This window comes from Lycorma delicatula, chromosome 4, assembly GCF_047948215.1.
Source record: "Lycorma delicatula isolate Av1 chromosome 4, ASM4794821v1, whole genome shotgun sequence".
NCBI classification, from domain to species: domain Eukaryota; kingdom Metazoa; phylum Arthropoda; class Insecta; order Hemiptera; family Fulgoridae; genus Lycorma; species Lycorma delicatula.
In genome coordinates this window covers 178,391,446-178,412,861 of record NC_134458.1, presented here as the reverse complement: position 1 = coordinate 178,412,861, position 21,416 = coordinate 178,391,446, and the positions used below count along the sequence as shown (strand labels likewise).

The 21,416-nt window shown below is 29.6% G+C and overlaps 1 protein-coding gene across 2 annotated transcripts in view; it reads right to left on the bottom strand.

Moving 5' to 3' along the window:
• Positions 1 to 11,291: 11,291 nt before the first annotated feature.
• Prp8 (pre-mRNA processing factor 8) overlaps positions 11,292 to 21,416 on the bottom strand; it is a 108,037-nt gene continuing 97,912 nt past the window's right edge. For both annotated transcript variants that reach the window (XM_075364769.1, XM_075364770.1), the window contains 6 exons: positions 18,424 to 18,639; positions 17,996 to 18,161; positions 17,599 to 17,802; positions 16,899 to 17,023; positions 14,656 to 14,810; positions 11,292 to 11,871 (listed from right to left, as the gene is read on the bottom strand). In XM_075364769.1, the coding sequence (XP_075220884.1) occupies positions 11,717 to 11,871; positions 14,656 to 14,810; positions 16,899 to 17,023; positions 17,599 to 17,802; positions 17,996 to 18,161; positions 18,424 to 18,639 (1,021 nt within the window). In that variant the 3' untranslated portion in view covers positions 11,292 to 11,716. The remainder of the gene's footprint in view (positions 11,872 to 14,655; positions 14,811 to 16,898; positions 17,024 to 17,598; positions 17,803 to 17,995; positions 18,162 to 18,423; positions 18,640 to 21,416) is intronic.

The window sequence follows — 21,416 nt, the reverse complement described above, 5'->3', positions numbered from 1 at the left end:
AAGTAAAAGGATTTATTAGATCAGATGTCATCTAACAGCAGTCCTCTGTGAAAGACAGTCAAGTGGTACTGTAAAATTGCAACTGAAATTTTACTAAAATAATAATTGAAACTAACTTCAACATAACTGAAATTTTACTAAACACATCCATGCACTTGTTATATACAAAAAGGTCAGTGGAAGAAATAAAAGGATAACAGACTATAGAGAACATTTAATAAATTGTTTGACTTATAAAATTACAACTGAATCACCTCGCCAAACAAAAAATATCTTAACAGCAACAAAAATAAGAAAATGCTACTTACGTTGTTACTTGGAAATATCAGCAAGTAAAGGAATACAGTATGCTCAGAGCCATTGTAAACATGTAAAAACTGCTTGCAATGTTTGCCTCAAGACATATATGAAAAGTTCCCGAACTAAATTAAATAAAAATACAGATTTAAAAATAAACGAATTTACTCACATCAGCCCCTCGTCATAGAACCCTTCTCTAGTTATACACTCATTGCAGCGCCAGTAGAGCCCATCAAACGCTCTGGAAAAATCAATTTGTGGAATCGCCTTCAACTGCTCAGTGCAAGCCCTTTGAATGACTGGAATGTCGTCGAAAAAGTGGCCTTTCATTTTCAACTTAAGTTTCAGGAAGAAAATAATCTGCTGGAGCCAAGTCAGGTGGAATAAGATGGTGATTTGATTTACGGCATAATATGTTAAAACTGTTGCCATGTGTGCCGAGGCATTGTCGTGCAAGAGAGTCTAACTGCCCAGATCCCAGTACTTGGGCCAGATTCGACAAATGCAACGTATCAGGCGTTTCATTACTTCCATATACAATTTAGAATTCATAGTTTGACCAGTGAGGACAAGTTCATGATGAGTCAGACCCTCTGAGTCGACGAATGCAATTAACATCATTTCACTCTTGATTTTTGCTGCCTGACTTGCACCAGTCTTTGTGCTCCTGGACTCAACTAAGTAGCAGACTGACGTCTCGTTTGCGAATTATACACAAAGCACCAGCTTTCATCCCCAGTTACAATTGTTTGCAAAAAATTCAGATTGCTATCAGTAGTTTCAACAAAGTCTTGAGTGCAGGAAAGACGCACCTGTTTTCGTTCTTTGGTCAAGAAGTGTGGAACAAGCCGACAAACCTTTTGGCAGTTCATTTTTTTCTGTTAGAATTGTAAGTGCCGCATCTTTACCAATGTTTAGTTCTTCTGCTGTAGCCCAAAGGGTAAAATGAGGTTGTTTGAGCAGGAGCGCATGCACTTTTGCAATGTTTTCGTTGTGAACAGCTGTTGATGGCCTCCTCCTTCGTTCGTCTTCATCCAACGACTCTCTACCATCTTTAAACCAATTCCATCATGTGTAAGTTGTAGTACAAGGTGCGGCTTCATCACCAAATGCTTGCTATATCATAGAATAAGTTTCAACGAAAACATTTTGTAGTCGAACACAAAACTTTATTGTGCTTCTCTGTTCCATGTCGCAAGCTCGCACAAGGTCACATGAACACAACATAAGCGATTGAATATAACTCGAGACTGGAGTGACGAAACGTGATCAAATTTTGTACACACACTCATCAGACATCATACTACATAGTTTGTTGGTTCTCCGAGATAGCACTACTTGTATCAACAAAAGAAATTTATTTCGGGAACTTTTCAAACCTATTGCAGTTTGCAACAATGTTTTTTTAAAGATCATTAAATTAAGTGTAAAAAAAGGTGTTGTGAAGAACAATGAACAAATTATAAAATAAACATTACAATTTGTATTACTCAATAATTATCAATCTAAAGTTTTTGTTATTGAGTAAAATTGTGTTGAACTATGAATAAGTTTTTACAATTATAGGATGTTTTTTTAAAATTAAAGCTGATAATTCAATATTTTATTAGGCATATTTCTTTCACACATTCTAGTAATTTTTGTGAGGAACATTTAAGTACATGTCAGTTACTTTGTGCAGATTCATTTTCTTGGTCCCCAGTGCTATGAGGTACATTTTAGTACCTCACATTTTTTTCAATTATGTGTACTTATAATAATATTTGGGTGAAATTTTCTGTTACAAAATTAGATAAGCAACAAAATATGTCAATAAAAATGATTTAGCATTGAGCGACAGTTCCTCTAAATTTACCACAGCACTCTGAGCGCATTCAGTTGAGGATCACATATGTACCACATAGAAGTTAAAATAAGTCAACTACAGATGTAATTGTAACATAAGGTTCATCCAATTAATCACGTAACTCATCTAACAGCAGTTAAAAAGAGTTAATTAAGATTAACAATTAATATTAGTAAATGTAACTAATATTTTGGAATGCACATTGTAGATACATTTTAAACTATCTCTTTTACCACATTTACTGTAAATTTTGGTATATAAATCAAGAATCTGAAATCAGAATTATTGAATAATTATTATTATAAGAACAGGAGTCAACTTCAAACATAAAGCTTAAATTAAGATTTATCTTGTAGCTTAGTTTAATAAATATAGATTTTATTAACATTGCGTTAACAATAAAAGTAAAATAAGTTGAATATATAGTAATATATTTTTATGCAGTAATTCTTGGTTTCATTATTTATAAATAAAAATATTTTTTTTTATTTTAGTATTTATCTCTAGTTTTCTGCTGTTGAGTTCCTCGTCCACAAATTTCAGCAGATATAAGAAACACAATAATATAGTTGTTTGGTAGGTTTTCAAGTCCCACTTTACTTTCCACTCATCTAGCTAAGGCATTTTAGCAACCACAAACAAATTTTTCTGGAACACTATATTTAGGTCCCATTTCCCTAGATATATATACAGAATGACATTTACGCATAGAAACAGCTTTCTACTGCACATCTGAGAGGTAGTATAAAGGCAGAAAGAGATTGGGTTCTACAAAGTTAAAAAAAAATCTGCATTAATGTGGGTTTTTAATTTTTGTCCACCATCTCTGATCTGCTACATTGAATCAAACTTTTTTTTTATATAGTAAGGTGGACGTATATGACATGATTTTGATTTAAAATTTTACAAGAAAAGTAATGGTGAAACCAGTTTTTCTGTTAATGCCTTTGTTAGCAAGTTATAAGCATTCAAAGTAGCAATGATAGAAAAATCATGTTTACAATAAAACGAGGTAAAACACGCTGCATGACAATTTTATTATATTTTACATTCATAATGCATACAATAACAAACTTTTAACAGAGCTATAATATTGATAATAATAAATAACTAATAATTAATAATAATAACACAACATGGCTATATCAAGTGATAATTTCTAAATTAAATTAACTTCCAGAGTTAATATCAGCTGATATATGTTACTATCATAAATGATACAAATCAGCTGGAAATACTTGCTTAGAAAATGTATTACAAATTTAGGTGAGTAAATCAGCAGTTAATTTATAACAATACAGTAGTTAGTATTACATTGAAACAATGCAACTTTTAACTATTCATTTCACTTTTTTACTTCAACATACTTGTAATGATAAAGTTTGACAGTTCTAGACAAAATTAAGTTGTAGGCCTAGTGGTTCAAGTTTGTTTTTTGTTGAAAGTTTTTTATTAATTTCCTCTTTCATTTATATAGTTTTATTAAAGATTACATTTTCAAATAACAATGCCCTCTTTAAAGGAAGCCGAAAGTAACTCTGTTGATGATGTACAAGGTGACAGAGTTCGGCCTTTACAAGAGGTACGCAATAAATAATAGATTTCCAAACAATGAACCAATAAATAGATCAACTGTGATCAAGACAGTATAGTGATTTGAAGAAACCGGTATGTAAAGAATTTTACTTGCACTGGTAGACCAAGAGAACTGTCACAGCTGATGCAAAGTAATTAGATCTATTGCAGACCTTTGTTGAAGACCCTCGTTCATCGATTTGGAAAGCTGTTGTCCAACATATGTTATTTTTCTATTCAAAAAATTCTTATAACAAATAAATTTCACTCTTTTAAGCTAAACCTGGCGCAAGAACTTTTGGAAGATGATTTTGACTATCGAATTGAGTAATGTGATATTATAATGCAAAAATTAGATGGATGCAAATTTTTCTAATTCAATAATATTTACCGATAAAGCAAATTTTATGTTAGATGGCCATGTGAATATGCAAAACTATTGATATTGGAGCGATAATCCCAGATGGATGTTTGAAGCTCAAATACAACATCCTCAGATAGTGAAAGTTTGGGCAGGAATTGTTGTTGATCATTGTATTGTACGGCCTTTTATTTTAGATGAAAATCTTACAGGAGATGCTTAATGCAACTTGGAAAATGTTGGACAACAATTAAATAAAAAAGTATGGTTTCAGCAAGATGGGGACACCACCTCATTATTATCTAAGGGCACGGCAAATTTTTAATGAACTATTTCCAAATCGATGGATAGGTCGTACAGCCATCGAATGGCCTGCCAGGTCCCCAGACCTATATTCTCTGGATTACTTTTTTTGGGGTACCTGAAAATGTTTACAAAACAAAACCTGCAGACATTGATGAATTGAAAAGAAGAATAACTGACAAATCTGCTCATGTACCAGCAGACAGATACAACAAATTATAAACCGATATTACTTGAGGTTAGCACACTGCCAAGCTGTAGAGATGTATTTTGAACATTTATTGTAGAATGGTATACTTTCAAAATTTATTTAATTAATAATTTACGATTGAAAACATTTAGTTAAAATTTTAAAATAAATATTTTAATATTTAAAGTAAATAATATCAGTTGATACAGCCATTTAATTTGTTGTGTTGTTATTATAAGTTATTGTTTAGTATTAATCTTGTATGTTTAATTACAGTTATTGTATTCATTATGAATGTAAAATGTTCATGCAACACGTTTTACCTTATTTTATTGTTAACATGATTTTTCCATCTTTGCAACTTTGAATGTATAACTCAATAACGAATGCATTAACAAAAAAACAAGTTCACTATTTACCAAAAACAGGTTTTTTGGTAGTTCTGTCAAGACTTCAAAAAAAGTGTTAAAGTCATGATACTAAAGAAAGCAGGGGCAGATAAATGTGAAGAATACAGAACAATTAGTTTAACTAGAAATGCATCAAAGATCTTAACTAGAATTCTATACAGAAGAATTGAGAGGAAAGTGGAAGAAGTGTTAGGAGAAGACCAATTTGGTTTCAGGAAAAGTATAGGGACAAGGGAAGCAATTTTAGGCCTCAGATTAATAGTAGAAGGAAGATTAAAGAAAAACAAACCAACATACTTGGCATTTATAGACCTAGAAAAGGCATTCAGTAACGTAGACTGGAATAAAATGTTCAGCATTTTAAAAAAATTAGGGTTCAAATACAGAGATAGAAGAACAAATGCTAACATTTACAGGGACCAAACAGCAACAGTAATAATTGAAGAACATAAGAAAGAAGCCGAAATAAGAAAGGAAGTCCGACAAGGATGTTCCCTATCTCCGTTACTTCTTAATCTTTACATGGAACTAGCAGTTAATGATGTTAAAGAACAATTTAGATTCGGAGTAACAGTACAAGGTGAAAAGATAAAGATGCTACGATTTGCTGATGATATAGTAATTCTAGCCGAGAGTAAAAAGGATTTAGAAGAAACAATGAACAGCATGGATGAAGTCCTACGCAAGAACTATCGCATGAAAATAAACAAGAACAAAACAAAAGTAATGAAATGTAGTAGAAATAACAAAGATGGACCACTGAATGTGAAAATAGGAGGAGAAAGGTTATGGAGGTAGAAAAATTTTGTTATTTGGGAAGTAGAATTACTAAAGATGGACGAAGCAGGAGCGATATAAAATGCTGAATAGCACAGGCGAAACGAGACTTCAGTCAGAAATATAATTTGTTTACATCAAAAATTAATTTAAATGTCAGGAAAAGATTTTTGAAAGTATATGTAGGGAGTGTCGCTTTATATGGAAGTGAAACTTGGACGATCGGAGTATGTGAGAAGAAAAGATTAGGAGCTTTTGAAATGCGGTGCTATAGGAGAATGTTAAAAATCAGATGGATGGATAAAGTGACAAATGAAGAGGTGTTGCGGCAAATAGATGAAGAAAAAAGCATTTGGAAAAATACAGCTAAACAAAGAGACAGACTTATAGGCCACATATTAAGGGATCCCGGAATAGTCGCTTTAATATTGGAAGGACAGGTAGAAGGAAAACATTGTGTAGGCAGGCCACATTTGGAGTATGTAAAACAAATTGTTAGAGACGTAGGATGTAGGGGGTATACCGAAATGAAACGACTAGCACTAGATAGGGAATCTTGGATAGCTGCATCAAACCAGTCAAATGACTGAAGATTAAAAAAAAGCAACTTTGAATGTATAACTCAATAACGAAGGCATTAACAAAAAAAACAGGTTCACTATTTTTTCTTGGAAAATTTTAAATCAAAATCATGTGCCACATATCCATCTTACTAAGTTTGTTTCAATATGGTGGATCCAAGAGACAGAAAAAATTAAAAACCCTCCCCCTAATGCAGACTTTTTTTTTAACTATGTATTACCCAATTTCTTTCTGCCTCCAAATTCAGATATGCAGTATAAAGCTGTTTCCATAGTTAGATACTACCAGATATATACATACTGTAGTTGAGCATTTAAAACACTCATAAATTTAAATATATGAATTAATTATAGAAACATAATTATTAAATGAATACAAAAAAAAATTAAACAATTGTATCAGTTTAAAACACTATAAAAAATGACTACATATACTCTCAGGAATGTATATTTAGAAATATATTTACCAGTATAGTCATCACAATAATTTTTTAGGTCTTTACAATATTTAAATTTATTTTTATATATATATATATATATATAAATGAGTATAAACATTTAATTCACAGCCAAATGTGTTCGAGCTGCTTAGAGAAGCTCTTTTGAGCTTGTACATAAGCTTGTTCATAATTTATATTATTATATAATTATATTTATTCTCATTAAACTTAATAACTTCCTTATTAACAATAAAAAAAACAAAATAGAAAGAGTTAAAAAAAGAAAAATAATTTTCACATTAATTAAAATCACAAACTTCTATTAACAAAAGTCATACTTAAATTCATTTCATTCAATCCTTAAAATTATCTTCAATGCAACATTTGTTTAATTTCTTCGTTAATATTTTCATATTGGTATTTCTTATACCTTCTGGTAACTTGCCACAAGTTAATACGTCTGAATGATCTAAATCCCATTGCAGTGCTGAATTTCAGAACCATAACATCTCCATTGATTTGTCTCTAGTCAGGCATCATAAGATCTACTTATAGGCTCCGATATAATTTGTCGCCGAATGGCTTCGACAGCACGTGGCACCTTATAACTCTGTGATAGCCCTGAAAAGGGCAGTTTGTTTGGCAAGACAGCCCTGAGAAGGGCTGTCAACTTCAGCTATAGTTGGGGACTTGTGACTCAATTATTGGAATCAGACCAAACTTCCCCTAAGCAGCAGTTGGGTTTCCACTACAGTGTGGTGGCCCCCAGAGCCCTGGGGTATCAGGTTTGCACTGGTCACCTTTCAATGGCATGGCTGAGGTGGTTCTCCCCGAGCGATTTCACTTCAAGCTGGCTCCTGTGGGTAGGCCTAGCTAGCTTGGGCAGGAAGGTGGCATCCACATCCAGTGACTCCCTTGGCATTTGCCAGGAGGTCCCATGTGGGCCGATCAGGGAACTTCTTCCATCTTCTTCGTCTGCTCCTAGTGGTAGTTTGCAAGAGAATACTCTTGCAGTATTGGTATCTTGCTTATAAAGACAGCCAACACATGTTGGGGGTCCTGCTGCTGTGGTGGGATGTTGGCGGTCAGCTAGCTTGACGGGATAGGTGCTTGTACAGGTGCATAAATAAACTGTAATTTCCACTGGCATCTTAATAGCTAAGCTCACACTTACTGATATGAAGCAACAATTTACATTCCAAAATAGAAGCAATTATATATGAATTTAGTATATTTGGTGTTTCGCTTTCACAGTATTATATGCTTGTGCTATATCCAATATTTTTACCAAAAATTATTTTCAGGACCTTACTGTGCAACATTTTTAGTGGTTTTATTGCATTATATTCTGATTCCCATATTTTAAGACTGAATCGAATGGAATTAAACAAATACATTTCATAATCAAACATCCTTTTAACCTAAAAAAACTAATTTTACATTTTTTAAATTACCAAATCAGCTAGCACATGATTTTAAAATATCCAAATTTGAGATGAGAAGTTCTAGACGTATGATTTATGAACTGCAACCTAACAAATAAACTAACTTAAATTTCAAGACCTGTTTCATTTAAACCAATAAAATCCTACGAACTGAATTGAAGAAATTAATTTCAGGGTTTGAGAAATATAGGGTTCCCTATTTTTATATGATTGGGAGGTGCTACATCTAGCTTCACAAGTCCTAATCTCACACATTCAGGTTTTTTTTTTATGTGGCACCAAGTTTGGCAACAATGAACAAGTCAAAGATTTAATACAAGAATGATTTTGATATCACGATAAACAATTTTTTACTACTGGAATAAGAAAGCTCACAGAAAGATGAGACAAGGGCCCAAATGTAGTCAGGACTATGTTGAAAATTAGCATTAGTTTCATTATCATTGAACAAGTTGTCATTTTTCTCTTATTATCAACTCTTGTAGGATAGGTGGAGAAAGAGTCAGCATATTATTTTACTTTCTCTAAAATAATATGCTGACAATAATAAAAATTAAACAAAATCTACAATTATATTGACAAATAGTCAGTCCTTCAGGTAACTTAGGTCACATAAAGGATGAGAAAAATATATAAAGCAGTATAATGTACAAACAATGGATGAAAAGATTGCAGTTCTGGGAATTCCACAAAACATTCTGATGAAGCAAAAATGTCTGAAATTGCATTCTTTTAAAATTGCAGACATTACCTAATTTTCATTAAGTCCATATATTTTATGATCTTTTTATGCTTTTCTGGCTTACTAAATGCTTATGAGATCTGTTATGTAAAAGGTTTGCTTAGTTTTTGTTAAGTAAAAAGTTTAGTTAAAAAAATCTTTGTCAGTGGATTTATTTATCATAAAATGGGTGCTCTGCTTTCTGGATGACTTTCATGTTTTAACATTTATTTCATTAGTATCAACGTTATATAAACAGTATTACACCATACAATCATACCTGACTGAACCACACAACTGATTAATCATTCTTCTATGATGGAACACCATGTAACTTTTTTTTATAAACACAAATTCTTTTTTGAGTACTTTCAGTAAACAGCACTCCATAATTAGTACTCCTCACATGGAAACACACCAGTAGGTATTTTGAGATTATGCAAATCTGTCAGCAAGTTTTAAAAAAAAAAATTATACACAAGATTTCAGTTTGAGAAAAAAGACAGCTCTGCTAGATGGAAAGACATTTGTCTTGAGGAAGCATAATTGTCTGCCAAAAACAGTGAGAAAAGGGTGATGAATGAGCAATAGATGCTCGCATGTTGGAAAATCTTTGCAAAGACCCTTAGCATTCTTTTTTTCATTCTTCTTCATAAGATCTTTGCATTCTTTTTAAGAGAATATCAAGAAATGATCATACTAATATTTAGTACTAGTTTGCTATTTCCTGATCTACCATCCGATGATTGGGATAAACAATTTAAATTTCAGTTTACAAACTGATAAAATTTTACAAGCACATGCAATATGAGCATTACACGACATTGAGGGCTCTCCATTCATAGAACCTGCGACATTCTGAACCATTCATAATAAAAATATGACTTGGGTAATAATTACCATAAACTTTTTTCATCACTTAATGGTTCCTCTATGAATGTTTTTCTAATCTTTATCCAGTTTTTTTTTTTAATTTACTACTCATGAATACCAAACATCTTGAAATAATTGACTATAACAAAACAAACATACAAACAAGAATAAACAGCTGTAGCTCAATGAATAATAGTGGAATAATGCAACTAATGGAAGAGTAAATCATTAAAGACACCGCTATACTACATCACTTAACTGGCAATGCTGTTTTTTTTTTAAAAAAAAGCTTTCCAAACAAACCACATAAGTATTCAGTTTAAGCCAGAAAAATATATAATACATTTTTTTTAAATATTTGGACATTCTGCAAATTAGGTAGTTGCAATTTAAAAAAAAAATGAATTTGGAATATTGTATATTATAACTCCTAATTCAGTTATCTGCAGAATTAATTTTTCCACTCATTGCTTTGTTTTTTCTTCTGCTTTTAAAGATAATTTTGCTTCACAAGAATGTTTTAGTGTGGAATTAGATTAAAACATAATTTAAAATGTTAAGCTACAATTCTTTTTAATCACAATTTATATTTATGGTCTTATCTTACCATCTGAGGGGTTTTGTATTCCCATACTCTATTCCTCTGCTGCTAGTTCATTGTGGTAAGCTGTTACTGTTTTCTTCAAATCTTTACCACTCTTAAAACTTCTTCAAAAAAGGTGATAGTCACTACAGGCCAGGTCAGGTCTATAAGCAGCTGAATTATCAAAAATTTCACTCTTAAATTTCATGAAAACCCATACACATTTCTTTTGTGTTCACCTCTAAACCAGCGAGGAACCTTCTTGGAAAAATTTATTTGTACTTGAGATTAGAGAATTTTATATGTACAGATGATAATGTATAATGTGATATGATAATGGCGCAAGAAACTAATGAAAAATTTCCATTAATTTCATTAAATGTGATACACCGATCCTATTTGATGAATTTGTTAACTCGATGCAGCAACTCATCCATAATGATAAAAAAGTCACCGGTTCCTTCATCATCATCATGGATATTCTCTTTCCCTACATTAAAATTTTAATACCATCACAGTATGATGATTCATCCATTACAAATTCACAAACTTCCATGATTTGACAATGATTGTTGAATGGTTACATATTTCTTCCATTAAGAAATCAAATCAGATCTCACTTTACACACAATAGACACAATAGCAGTCTATTTTCTTATTCATTTTAAACATGTACAGAAAATAACATCAATGTAATGAAAGCAGTGAGAACTCGTTAAGACTAATCAGATACGTGACTGACCAGCTGAATAGGAACAGACATACAAAACATCTCCGTGGTCAGAATAAAGAAATGGTAATTACTTTCTGCACAATACTTACATAATTAAATTACACATATGGATGAAAATTAAATTTTATTATCAACCATAATAAATCTACGGTATATTAAAAATACAACGTAATCATTTAATTTTAATTACTTTATATACAAATTAATATTTACTAACTATATTTATTTAAAAAGTCTCATTAATTTAAACTAAATTTATAATTCAAAATCAAACATTGCAACGTACGGTAAATTAAATTAATTTTTATACATAATACAAGTTATAATAATATTTATAATGAAATATGAATATACCAAAAACTAAAAAAACAAAAAACAAAATCTCACTTAGGAATCTATATAATATTATATAAAATATCAATAAAAATTAAATATTAACCACAACATCCATCATGAAAACTATTTTACAGTTCATAGGAGTCCATATCCATCTGTTAATTACTCCACACATCATTATGCAATTAGTGGACAGCATAATACATATGATTAATCAATATCCATCACATTTATGCCGCAAATTAAGCGTACATATCCTCACGATCAGCTCCCACTCCATCACCATCTTCAAGCGATGAAAAATTAAGGAAATGTGCTGGTCTATGAACTTCATGATAAAATTCCTTAGGATTTGCTAGTTGTAATTCATATTTCATGTTCGGATCATGACGAACACCTAAAAATAAAAAAATAAGATATTTGTCATAATAGCTTTAATTAAATTATAAATGAATGTCAAACTTGTGCAAAAACATGGCCTTGTTTTTGACCACTAAAAAAGAGATAAATCACAGATTTCTTGAAGATAGATATCTAAAGAAATATTAATATTATAAGAGAAATTGATTTTGAAACAAACAGCTTTGTTTTACCTAATATGCCTGTAGTTCTTTCAGGAACACTCTTGAAACTATATTTCACTAAAAAAAATTATTTCTAGCATAATGGTAAATAATAAAAAAAAGATAGAAATAAAGGACAACAAATACCCACTCTATTTATAAAATAATTGTTTACTCTTTTATGATGTATTTGTGAACATTTTGCTTTTGGGAAAACCTAATAATTTGTGCGTAAGACAATAATTTGAGTACAGACATTAATTATAGAGGTGCCCAGGCCCTTGGTACCTCCATATACTGTATACAAAAAGTATGGCACATTAATTATGAGTAAAAGAAAGAAAAACAATTTCATAACATTTTAACGGAAATAATAAAAAGCTATTGATAGAGAGATTTCACAAAAAAACAATCAGAATCTGAGCAATATAGTGACCCATCCACCTTAGTCTTAACTGAAAAGCCACCTACAAAAAAGAAAGAGCTCACAGCTGCTTAATGAAGCAATTCATAAATATAATACAATAACTTGTAATCTCTGTTATAATTAACATGCATTTTGCCAAACATTAACAGTTTATGAATATTAACCCTTCACGGGCAGCGATGTTTTATGGCTATTAACGGAAGACATTTTCAAAAAAATGTTCATGCAAAAACTATTTAAAGTAAGTTAAAACATGTATTCATGCACACAAACAACATATACATTGTGATTTTTGCTGAATTCTACCACTACTGAGGTTAAGGAACACTGTTTAATTATCTTACGAAAAAAAGTTTATGCGAAAACAGCACAAGTCTCACTGAGCACACTAGAATTTGAAAACTATAGGTGATCATTTTAGCTATGTTTTACACAGTTCTTTTCATGAAAAAGACACTGAATAATAATAGTAACAGTAGTAACATTGATGGTAATATAAAAACAGCAATTTTGAAGAAGTAGCGCACCTAGGCAGGGAATAGTATAATATAGTTTTATTACAATAATAATATAAATATTTTAATTCATTTCCTTCTGAATTTTTGTCTTGAAAATTTTGTTTGAATTCAAATCAAACAAGCCGAAAATGAAGTTTTGGAAGGAACACTTTGTAAACAAATTACTTAAAAATGAGCAAAAAACACGAAAAAAATAGTGCGCGCATCTTGTTACATACACAGTCATAATAGAACTCATCTGATAAATGAAGTAAAATGGTTCCCAATCACGTATCAAATAATTCCTGTCTCAAAATGATTGAAAGAATACCTGCCATCTCTTGGAATTTTTATGTAAGTATGTGAAGACAAATAGCCGGTCACATTCTGAGACTCATATATGGGTTTCCGTCCTCCAGTGTAAGTATAGGTAGCCCATATATGGGTTTCTGTCCACGAAGGGTTAACATAGTTGTAACCAATTACATTTTTTCATCAGTCACAAAATTTAAATAAAATACAGTATATGAGTTGCAATTAAAAAACCTAGATTTCTGTGGCTGGAAAATTAGATTTAGAAAGAATTCATCATTATTTGCAGAATGTCAGGAGAACGTCAAGTGTACATATTCTCACGATCAGCTCACACTCCATCAATATAGATCAGTCAATCAATATATTAAAATTATCAGGTCAAAATGAATCATATAATATGGAAATCAAATAAATTAATATATCATGGAACCTTTAAGGGGCTTTGCCATATTATTATTTCTAATAAGTTTACACCAATCCTGAAGATATACTTATAACTTTATCATGTTCCTTAAAAGTCAATCAAGCAAGTTTTTTAAATCAGAAAAAATGAATGAAGGTCCTAGACAAGGTAATTATATTCTTCTTTAAAAAGATCATAAGATTCTTTTAAAAAAATGTATTAAGTATTTAGCATTGAATACATATATGTTTGAAGTGGTCCATCTTTGTTGCAGTATCATCATAGTGACCAAAACAGATTTGGATTTGACATTTCTGTACTAAAACTCCAGACATTATAATTGTATATACCGCAAAAAGATATCTATTAAATTATTTCAGTTAATAAATTACATGAAATATTATCCAGATAACAATATAAAATTTTATAACAAAAAAATATATATGAAACAAAAAAAAAATCATACTAGTAAATGTTTTGTACTGTACTCAAGCCATAGAGAATGAAGTTTATCATTGATAAAATGCAGTACTTTTCCTAGACATAAATACATAACAAATTTTCATTCACGTAATACATTCTCCGTTTTAATTGTGATTAATGAAAACAAAACACTATATACATGTTATATATAATGATTAAATACATTGAAATCTGGAAATTTCTGTATCATCTCGCACCACTCATTCACAACACATCACCAGAGATAATGTTAGTTTTACATTACCATTAAAAATGTACATTGCAGATTATGTCACATAGTTATTTTCATAGTAAATCCCTTTATCATTAAATAACCATTTTATGGCTGATCTTTTAAATAGAATTTTCCTGTGTACATTGTTGTTTTTTGCTGCTATGAAGTGACAATTTATTTTTCCATTTTCAAACATTCTATCTACATTAATAAAATATTTGAAAAAAACAGAAGCTGTAAAAACTCACTATTTTTTTTTTTCATTAGTCAAATACTTACCCATAAAGTTATAATTCCAAGATCCTTGAGCAGGAACCATAAAGAAGCCAAGGAATCTATCAGATAAAATCATCTGAAGCTTTTCATAATGACTTGGTAAATAACCTTTAGGGTTATTACCTTTGTCTGTATTTTGACGACCCCACTCATAACCACTATAAAGAGAAATGAAAAATAAGATTATAAAGTGTATATTACATTTTTTTCTCATGACTGCAAGGAAAAAAGAAAAGAGATAGCACACAAACACAACATGATACGTTATATCATATACATAAAATTCAATCAAAATATATACTATTCACTGAACTGCTTTCCTAATATACAAATTTAAAATAAATATAAAATTGCGGTGATCACTGGTTTACACACCTCTTTTTTCAAATCACAAACAACCATAATCAAACTGGAATTTAACTGTAATGAATTTCAGATCTCGAATTATAACCAATACATCAATGTCTTTGAATTACAACTAATAAATCAAAATCTTTATATACAATTGTCTTTCTTTTCTGTAACAATATCTACTCATCAATCTGATTTTATGAAAATAAAGCTCTTCAATCTTATTACTCTAATTACTGTAAATATAAAATGATAATCACAACACACTTCAAAAGAGTAACTATATATCATTATGAGTTTGTAACAGTGTAATGAGATTCAACAAAGTTAACTAAGGTTCAACCCTTCTGCACTGTCAACTCAATACACTTTAGTATGAAATTAAACTGAGTAATGCACATGATATATGCTGTTAACTTTTTCTATGGGCAAACAACCAAGGAGTTTTTCACTTCTCAAATCCAAAAAAACAAATACAGATAACAGGTACTTTAAATATAACTAACATAAAAAATATGCACATGTGCGCGCACACACATTCAAACGCAGAGACTAACAAAAAGAGCCTCAAAAATCTACTAGTAATAACTATATGGATATATTAAATACTAATAGCAAAGAGTAATACCACAACTTTTGAAAACTTTTATATATTTATTTATTTAGTTATTTAAATATATCATGAATACACCAATTGAATTATCATGAATTTTATCATTTCTGGAATAGTGATCTGTACAGGGCATCGAGAATGTTTGCATCACTTGTGCTCATATGAGTACTTCAAACATTTTAAGACCACTTGTTCCAATTGAAGGTGCAGATTCACAATAATACATAGAAAATTTTTCTTTAGTTTGCCGACAATTTTCTCTTCATAAAGTAATGTTTAATCAACATGTGAAACTCTTTCATCCATTTTTTTTAGAAATCACTTGACTTTCACGATTCAAATGGGTGTCAAACACAGAGACAAACAAACCTATCAAGGGAAATTTGTTTGTTCTTCCAGAAGATTTTACAAACCGAAAATGTCCTTGATACACATCAGTTTTGCCAACTCTCAGTGTACACACTTTTTAAACCACCTACATATATATATATATATATATTCACAACTTTTTTTTTTAGACAGATTACATAATCTTTATTACTCTATTTAAAATCTAAAATAGACAACCAATTTGCAAGTCAAACAGTCATCAGCAGATTATGAAACATTGATATACATTAAAAAAATATATATATATATTTAATATTACATTAAATATAACCCACCAAAATACGGTAATTAGATAAGTTAAACTTGCCGTATTAATTTCCAAAGATTTTGGTGGTTTATACTTCATATAATTTTATTACCACAATGGTCAATATGTTAAATATATATATATATTTAAGAATACAACAAAACAAAAATGAAAAATAATAATAATTAGAAATTAAATAAAAAGACTACAAAATAATATTTTTATCAGCATTAATAAAATTAAAATAACTATTGATAAAAAATCATATCATTTCATTCATAGCTGAAAGCATAAAACTGGATTAAAAATGGTGTAAAACACTGAAACAAACAACTCAGATTGCTAGTTTTAAACTAATTTTATGCTTATAACTGATTGTATAAAACAATACATATCATTGACATCAATTATTTTTAAACTATACATTTATCATTAAATATATCAAGAAAAACTATTCTAAAATTATTGCACTGAAACAAAAATTATACTCTAGATTCACAATCTTAAAATAAATTTCAACTTTACTCTGTAAACTATTGCAATGACAAGTTTCTATATTAATATAATTTTAAAAAATGTTATACAACTAAATTAAATAATTTGTTAGAAGAAATTAAAACAAATAGTTAAATATTACAACCATACCTTGGAGTTAGTTTGTATACAGTCAGAGAACAAGATCCAGGAGTAAAACTACAAGTAATAACAACTGTTTTTTCACCATCCCAAGACGGATTTTCTGCCATAATCTTTGCATGTGTCGTGATATCCTACAAATAAAATAATGAGCAAATGAAATACAAACTAAATTTGAGTAATAAAGATTTAATTATGTAAAATTTATAATGTATAATTTCACTTTTAAAAGAATACAAAAGGTAAGGAAAATATTTAGGGAAATAAAATTTAATAAACTATAAATCATATCTGCTAGCTTTGTAATGCTTTTTGATAAATGTAAGCTCTTTTAATGCCCAGACTACAACTCATGATGGGAGCAGAACAACATCAAACAATTTTCTTAAAGTTGTAATTCCATCACAGGAAAAAATGGTTCATAGTTGCAAAGAATAAATCCATTTCATTTATGCTCCAAATTTTGATAACAAATACAACTTTACTTTTTTAAACCTTTAAAGGAAACACATCAGTTCACATTCCTGAACTAAATAACTTTAGTAGTCAAGCAACTTAAAAAGCGAGGTAGGTTCATATTTAATATGGAATCTACAATAATTTTTTTTTAATTCATTCTACTTACTCTTACACTATCTTAGTTCAATAGTTCCTTTTAAGCGTATAAAAAAAATATAATAAAAGTAATTAAAGACAGACAGTAACACACCTGAGGAGATAATTGTGGTAGTTCATTTGGTTGTGTATGAATCCAACCTAGTGGTTCCATTTCTTTAAGGTACTGATGCTGCGGCAACTGGTTTGGTAAATGTACAGTCTGATGTGTACCCCATTGGGGTGGCATTACAATACAACGAATCTCTCTCACTTGTGGATTATCTGGTGGACTAATTCCATAGAGAAAACCAGAGATCTAGAAAATGAATAAAAATAATAAATAAAAATATATTGGTATATACTGTACATTGAAGGTATAATCACAAAATCTATAAGAACATACATTCACTTTATGATTTATTAAACTAAATACCTTATAATACTCTTACAAATTACCAGTACACTAAAATTAAAAATTTAATTAGAATTTATGATAAAAATCAACTTACCTGAGCTCTTAAATCTGATATTGTAACGAACTTCTTTAAGACATTCTTTGGTAAAATATACGTGTAACCAGTCTCTTTAATATCATCAGATGATAAATAAATATGATTTGTACGTAAATGTAGGTTAGTTGCTGATATAGCTCTTACTCTCCACTCTGTCTTTGAACTAAAAAAGAAAAAAAAATTACAAGCATACTCCTACAAATTAATCTTTTTTTTCTTTTTAAACCACACTGTAGTAGAAATAAAGATGTGGCTTGGGGTAAACCTAACATACTTACAACATTTGTGATAAATTAATTAACATCAAAAAAATTCTCTATTAATGTATGCAAATGACAAATAAATTAATATAACTAATACAATGCAAACAGGAGCTAATCATTTAATATTAATACCATACTGATATCTAAAATGGAATGTATTACCTGAAAGTTTGTGTCTCATAGTTTGAAGTAGTCGATGTAATAATCTCATCACCATGTTTATTTACTGTACGTGTTGTTGTAGCTGTCAATTGAGACTGTTCTTTAGTTTGTTTTTCAATTTCTGCAATCTGTTGTCGTTGAGCAGACGGTGCACTAATTTCCATACCCAGAATAATATCACGTATTTCAGACTGTGTTAATGATGCTACATTTACACTATAAATAAAAAAAACAATGTAATTAACTAAACAGATAATTTCATACTGAATAACCTAACCTAATCATATACAGGAATTTTAACCTAATATAGAGGAAATTAAACTTTTCCACTTTTTGCAAATAGGATCGTATTAATTCTTTTTAAGTCAAAAATCATAATATTAACAAAGTTATTCAAGATCTTCCTCTTCAAAAATGAAATACCAAATAAACAGTAATTTTCAAAGCATCAACAATAAGAAAGGAATATCTTTTTTCTAGGCTAGATGATTAATTATATCCTTTAAATGTGATGTTTCTACAGGATATAGTATATTCAACAATATAATCGACCAAAAAAATAAATAAAATGTTATGAACTAAAAATATGCTTTCACTGGTCATGGCCCTCAGGATCCATGTATGTATTGCTTAAATCACACTTTTGCTTATAAATTTGGGAAGTTCTGTCTAATAATGCAGATGACCTTTGCATTCCTTGGCCATTTAATGTACTAGTATGAAATCACTAATTTAAGTTCTTCAATTATTGCAGGGTATCAAAGAGTAATGATAAATACAGGCAAGAAAAACAGTTTACAAAGACACGTAAGTGAAATCCCAGTTCCTTACTTTCTATCCTACTCGTTCACTAAAAACATGTACTAATTCACTTATTTATTTCCCTTCATTATTGTTATTTTCTTTCTTCTCATTCCTATAAATATATTTATTCTGTTTTTATGTAAGTTTCTTGAAAGAAAGTGTTAGATGGATTCTGCTATCACCTTGTTGGAATTAATTAGCATGAAAGTACAGCAAGATGTGGAGTTACTTCAAAGAAATTTCACCTGACAGTTGATATAGACCACCTTCAATTTTTAATATGAAAGGTAACAAACCTGAGTAAAATTAAACAAAAACAAAAATGAAAAGAAAAAAAACAATCAAAATATTCCCCAAGACTTTGTTGGGGTTCTCAATTCCCATAGAAAACCAAAAGCAGTTTTAGGTACAATGACTTCAATAAGAATGTTTGCTAATAATAAAGTTAACGACAAACAAAATGGCAACCAAGCCCAACCAAGCAACTTGGGTAACTGCAGATAGTTGACATTTTATGGTTATCATCTATTCCATATAACCAAAAAAGCAGATATAACCTATAAGAGATATTTAAGATCCCTTATGGGGCAAAAAGAGTTATGAATTAATTTTTTTATCCTGTAACATCAGATAATATCTTCAATTATAAAAGTATGCTCTTTTCAAATGACTGCCACCAAAATAAAAATAACTATTAATGTTTCAAAAGCCAAGATTTTACACTGACCTTCATAGGCCAAGAGAAATGTTTTGAGTTTTTTTATGATGTGTAATCAATACATTTACACATTTATAAAGATATTTTGATATTCTTTTATAATGGATTAAAGGTGAGGAAGGAGCTTGCTTATTAAGCAGTCATTTAGTAAGGTACTGTTTACTCAAAGGACTCTAATATTTCTAGGAAAAATGAACACAATTAACTACATTAGATTAAGGTGTGGAACTGTTAATGTTGTATATACAGATCAAAGCAACTGCTATATAAAAATCTCTTAACTACTGAAAACTTCACAGCTAGGCAAGAAAACATAAATACACCTTGTGAACTCCTCTTCATGCTTCTGACTTATCAGGTTTACAACAAAATAAAATCTGAAGTGAGTTTTTTAAGTGAGTTCTAAGTGATTTTTTTAAAGACTATTTTCCCTAGTTTTCAGCTGTAGACAAATGGAATTTGATAGATTATTATGACCAGATTTCTTCCTTAACAAAATGTGAAAAAATGCTATCCCTGACTATGATTCAAACCCAGAACCTCTGGATGAGGCAAAAGGACACTACCATTGAATTAAAGTTTAAATGTTATAAATTTAAGTTTATTTATAAATTTTAGTAAGTATAAATAAATTTATTTTATAAATTTTATTTTTTAGTTTAAATTTATTTATATATTTAAGTTTAAATGATTTTTATAAAACCAGCATTCTTGAAAAATTTCATATATATTATTATAACAATAAATTAATCAATGAACAAACCAAATTCTAGGATGATATTCTATTTAAACAAATAATTATCAATTATCTAACCTGATTATCTCCCTCCAACCATTACCATTCATAACTGAGACATTCTTACATAATTAATTTTATACATTGACAATCAGTTGCTAAGACCTTAATATTTTATAATTTTTATTTTACATATTTTAATTTAGTGTTTAAATTAGATAAAGTCTTTCCTGAAGATGGTCAAATGATAAAGTACTTGAGAATTAATATAAATTTGTTGGTAAGGTTGATTTTTATTTAATTTTTTATATAACTAAAGTTTAAATGATTTAAAGGTTATAAATTATGATAATTTTAACATAAAGAAGCAGCAAAACAACAACAGTTAAAATAGGAACATGTGTCAATTTAACCCATCAGACAAATTTGTCAGAAATCCTCACATTTGTTTTTTTTTTTTTTCATAACTGTAGTATGAATGCGAGTAGCCAGTATTTCTCTGGTTAAACATCCCCATGCAGTACTGAAGATAAAAGTAAATTTAAAAGAAAATAAAAGTAAAAAAATTAATTGATAAGAAACGTTTTACGTTTCGCTAAAATCTAGTTTTAACTTTACTTAGTTATCAGTGGAGATTTAACCTTCACTGCTGTTAAATTACTGTACTTTATTATAAAACAAAACAGCAGAATAAGGTAACAAAAGCATTTAGTTACTACCCATGTATTAAAAAAA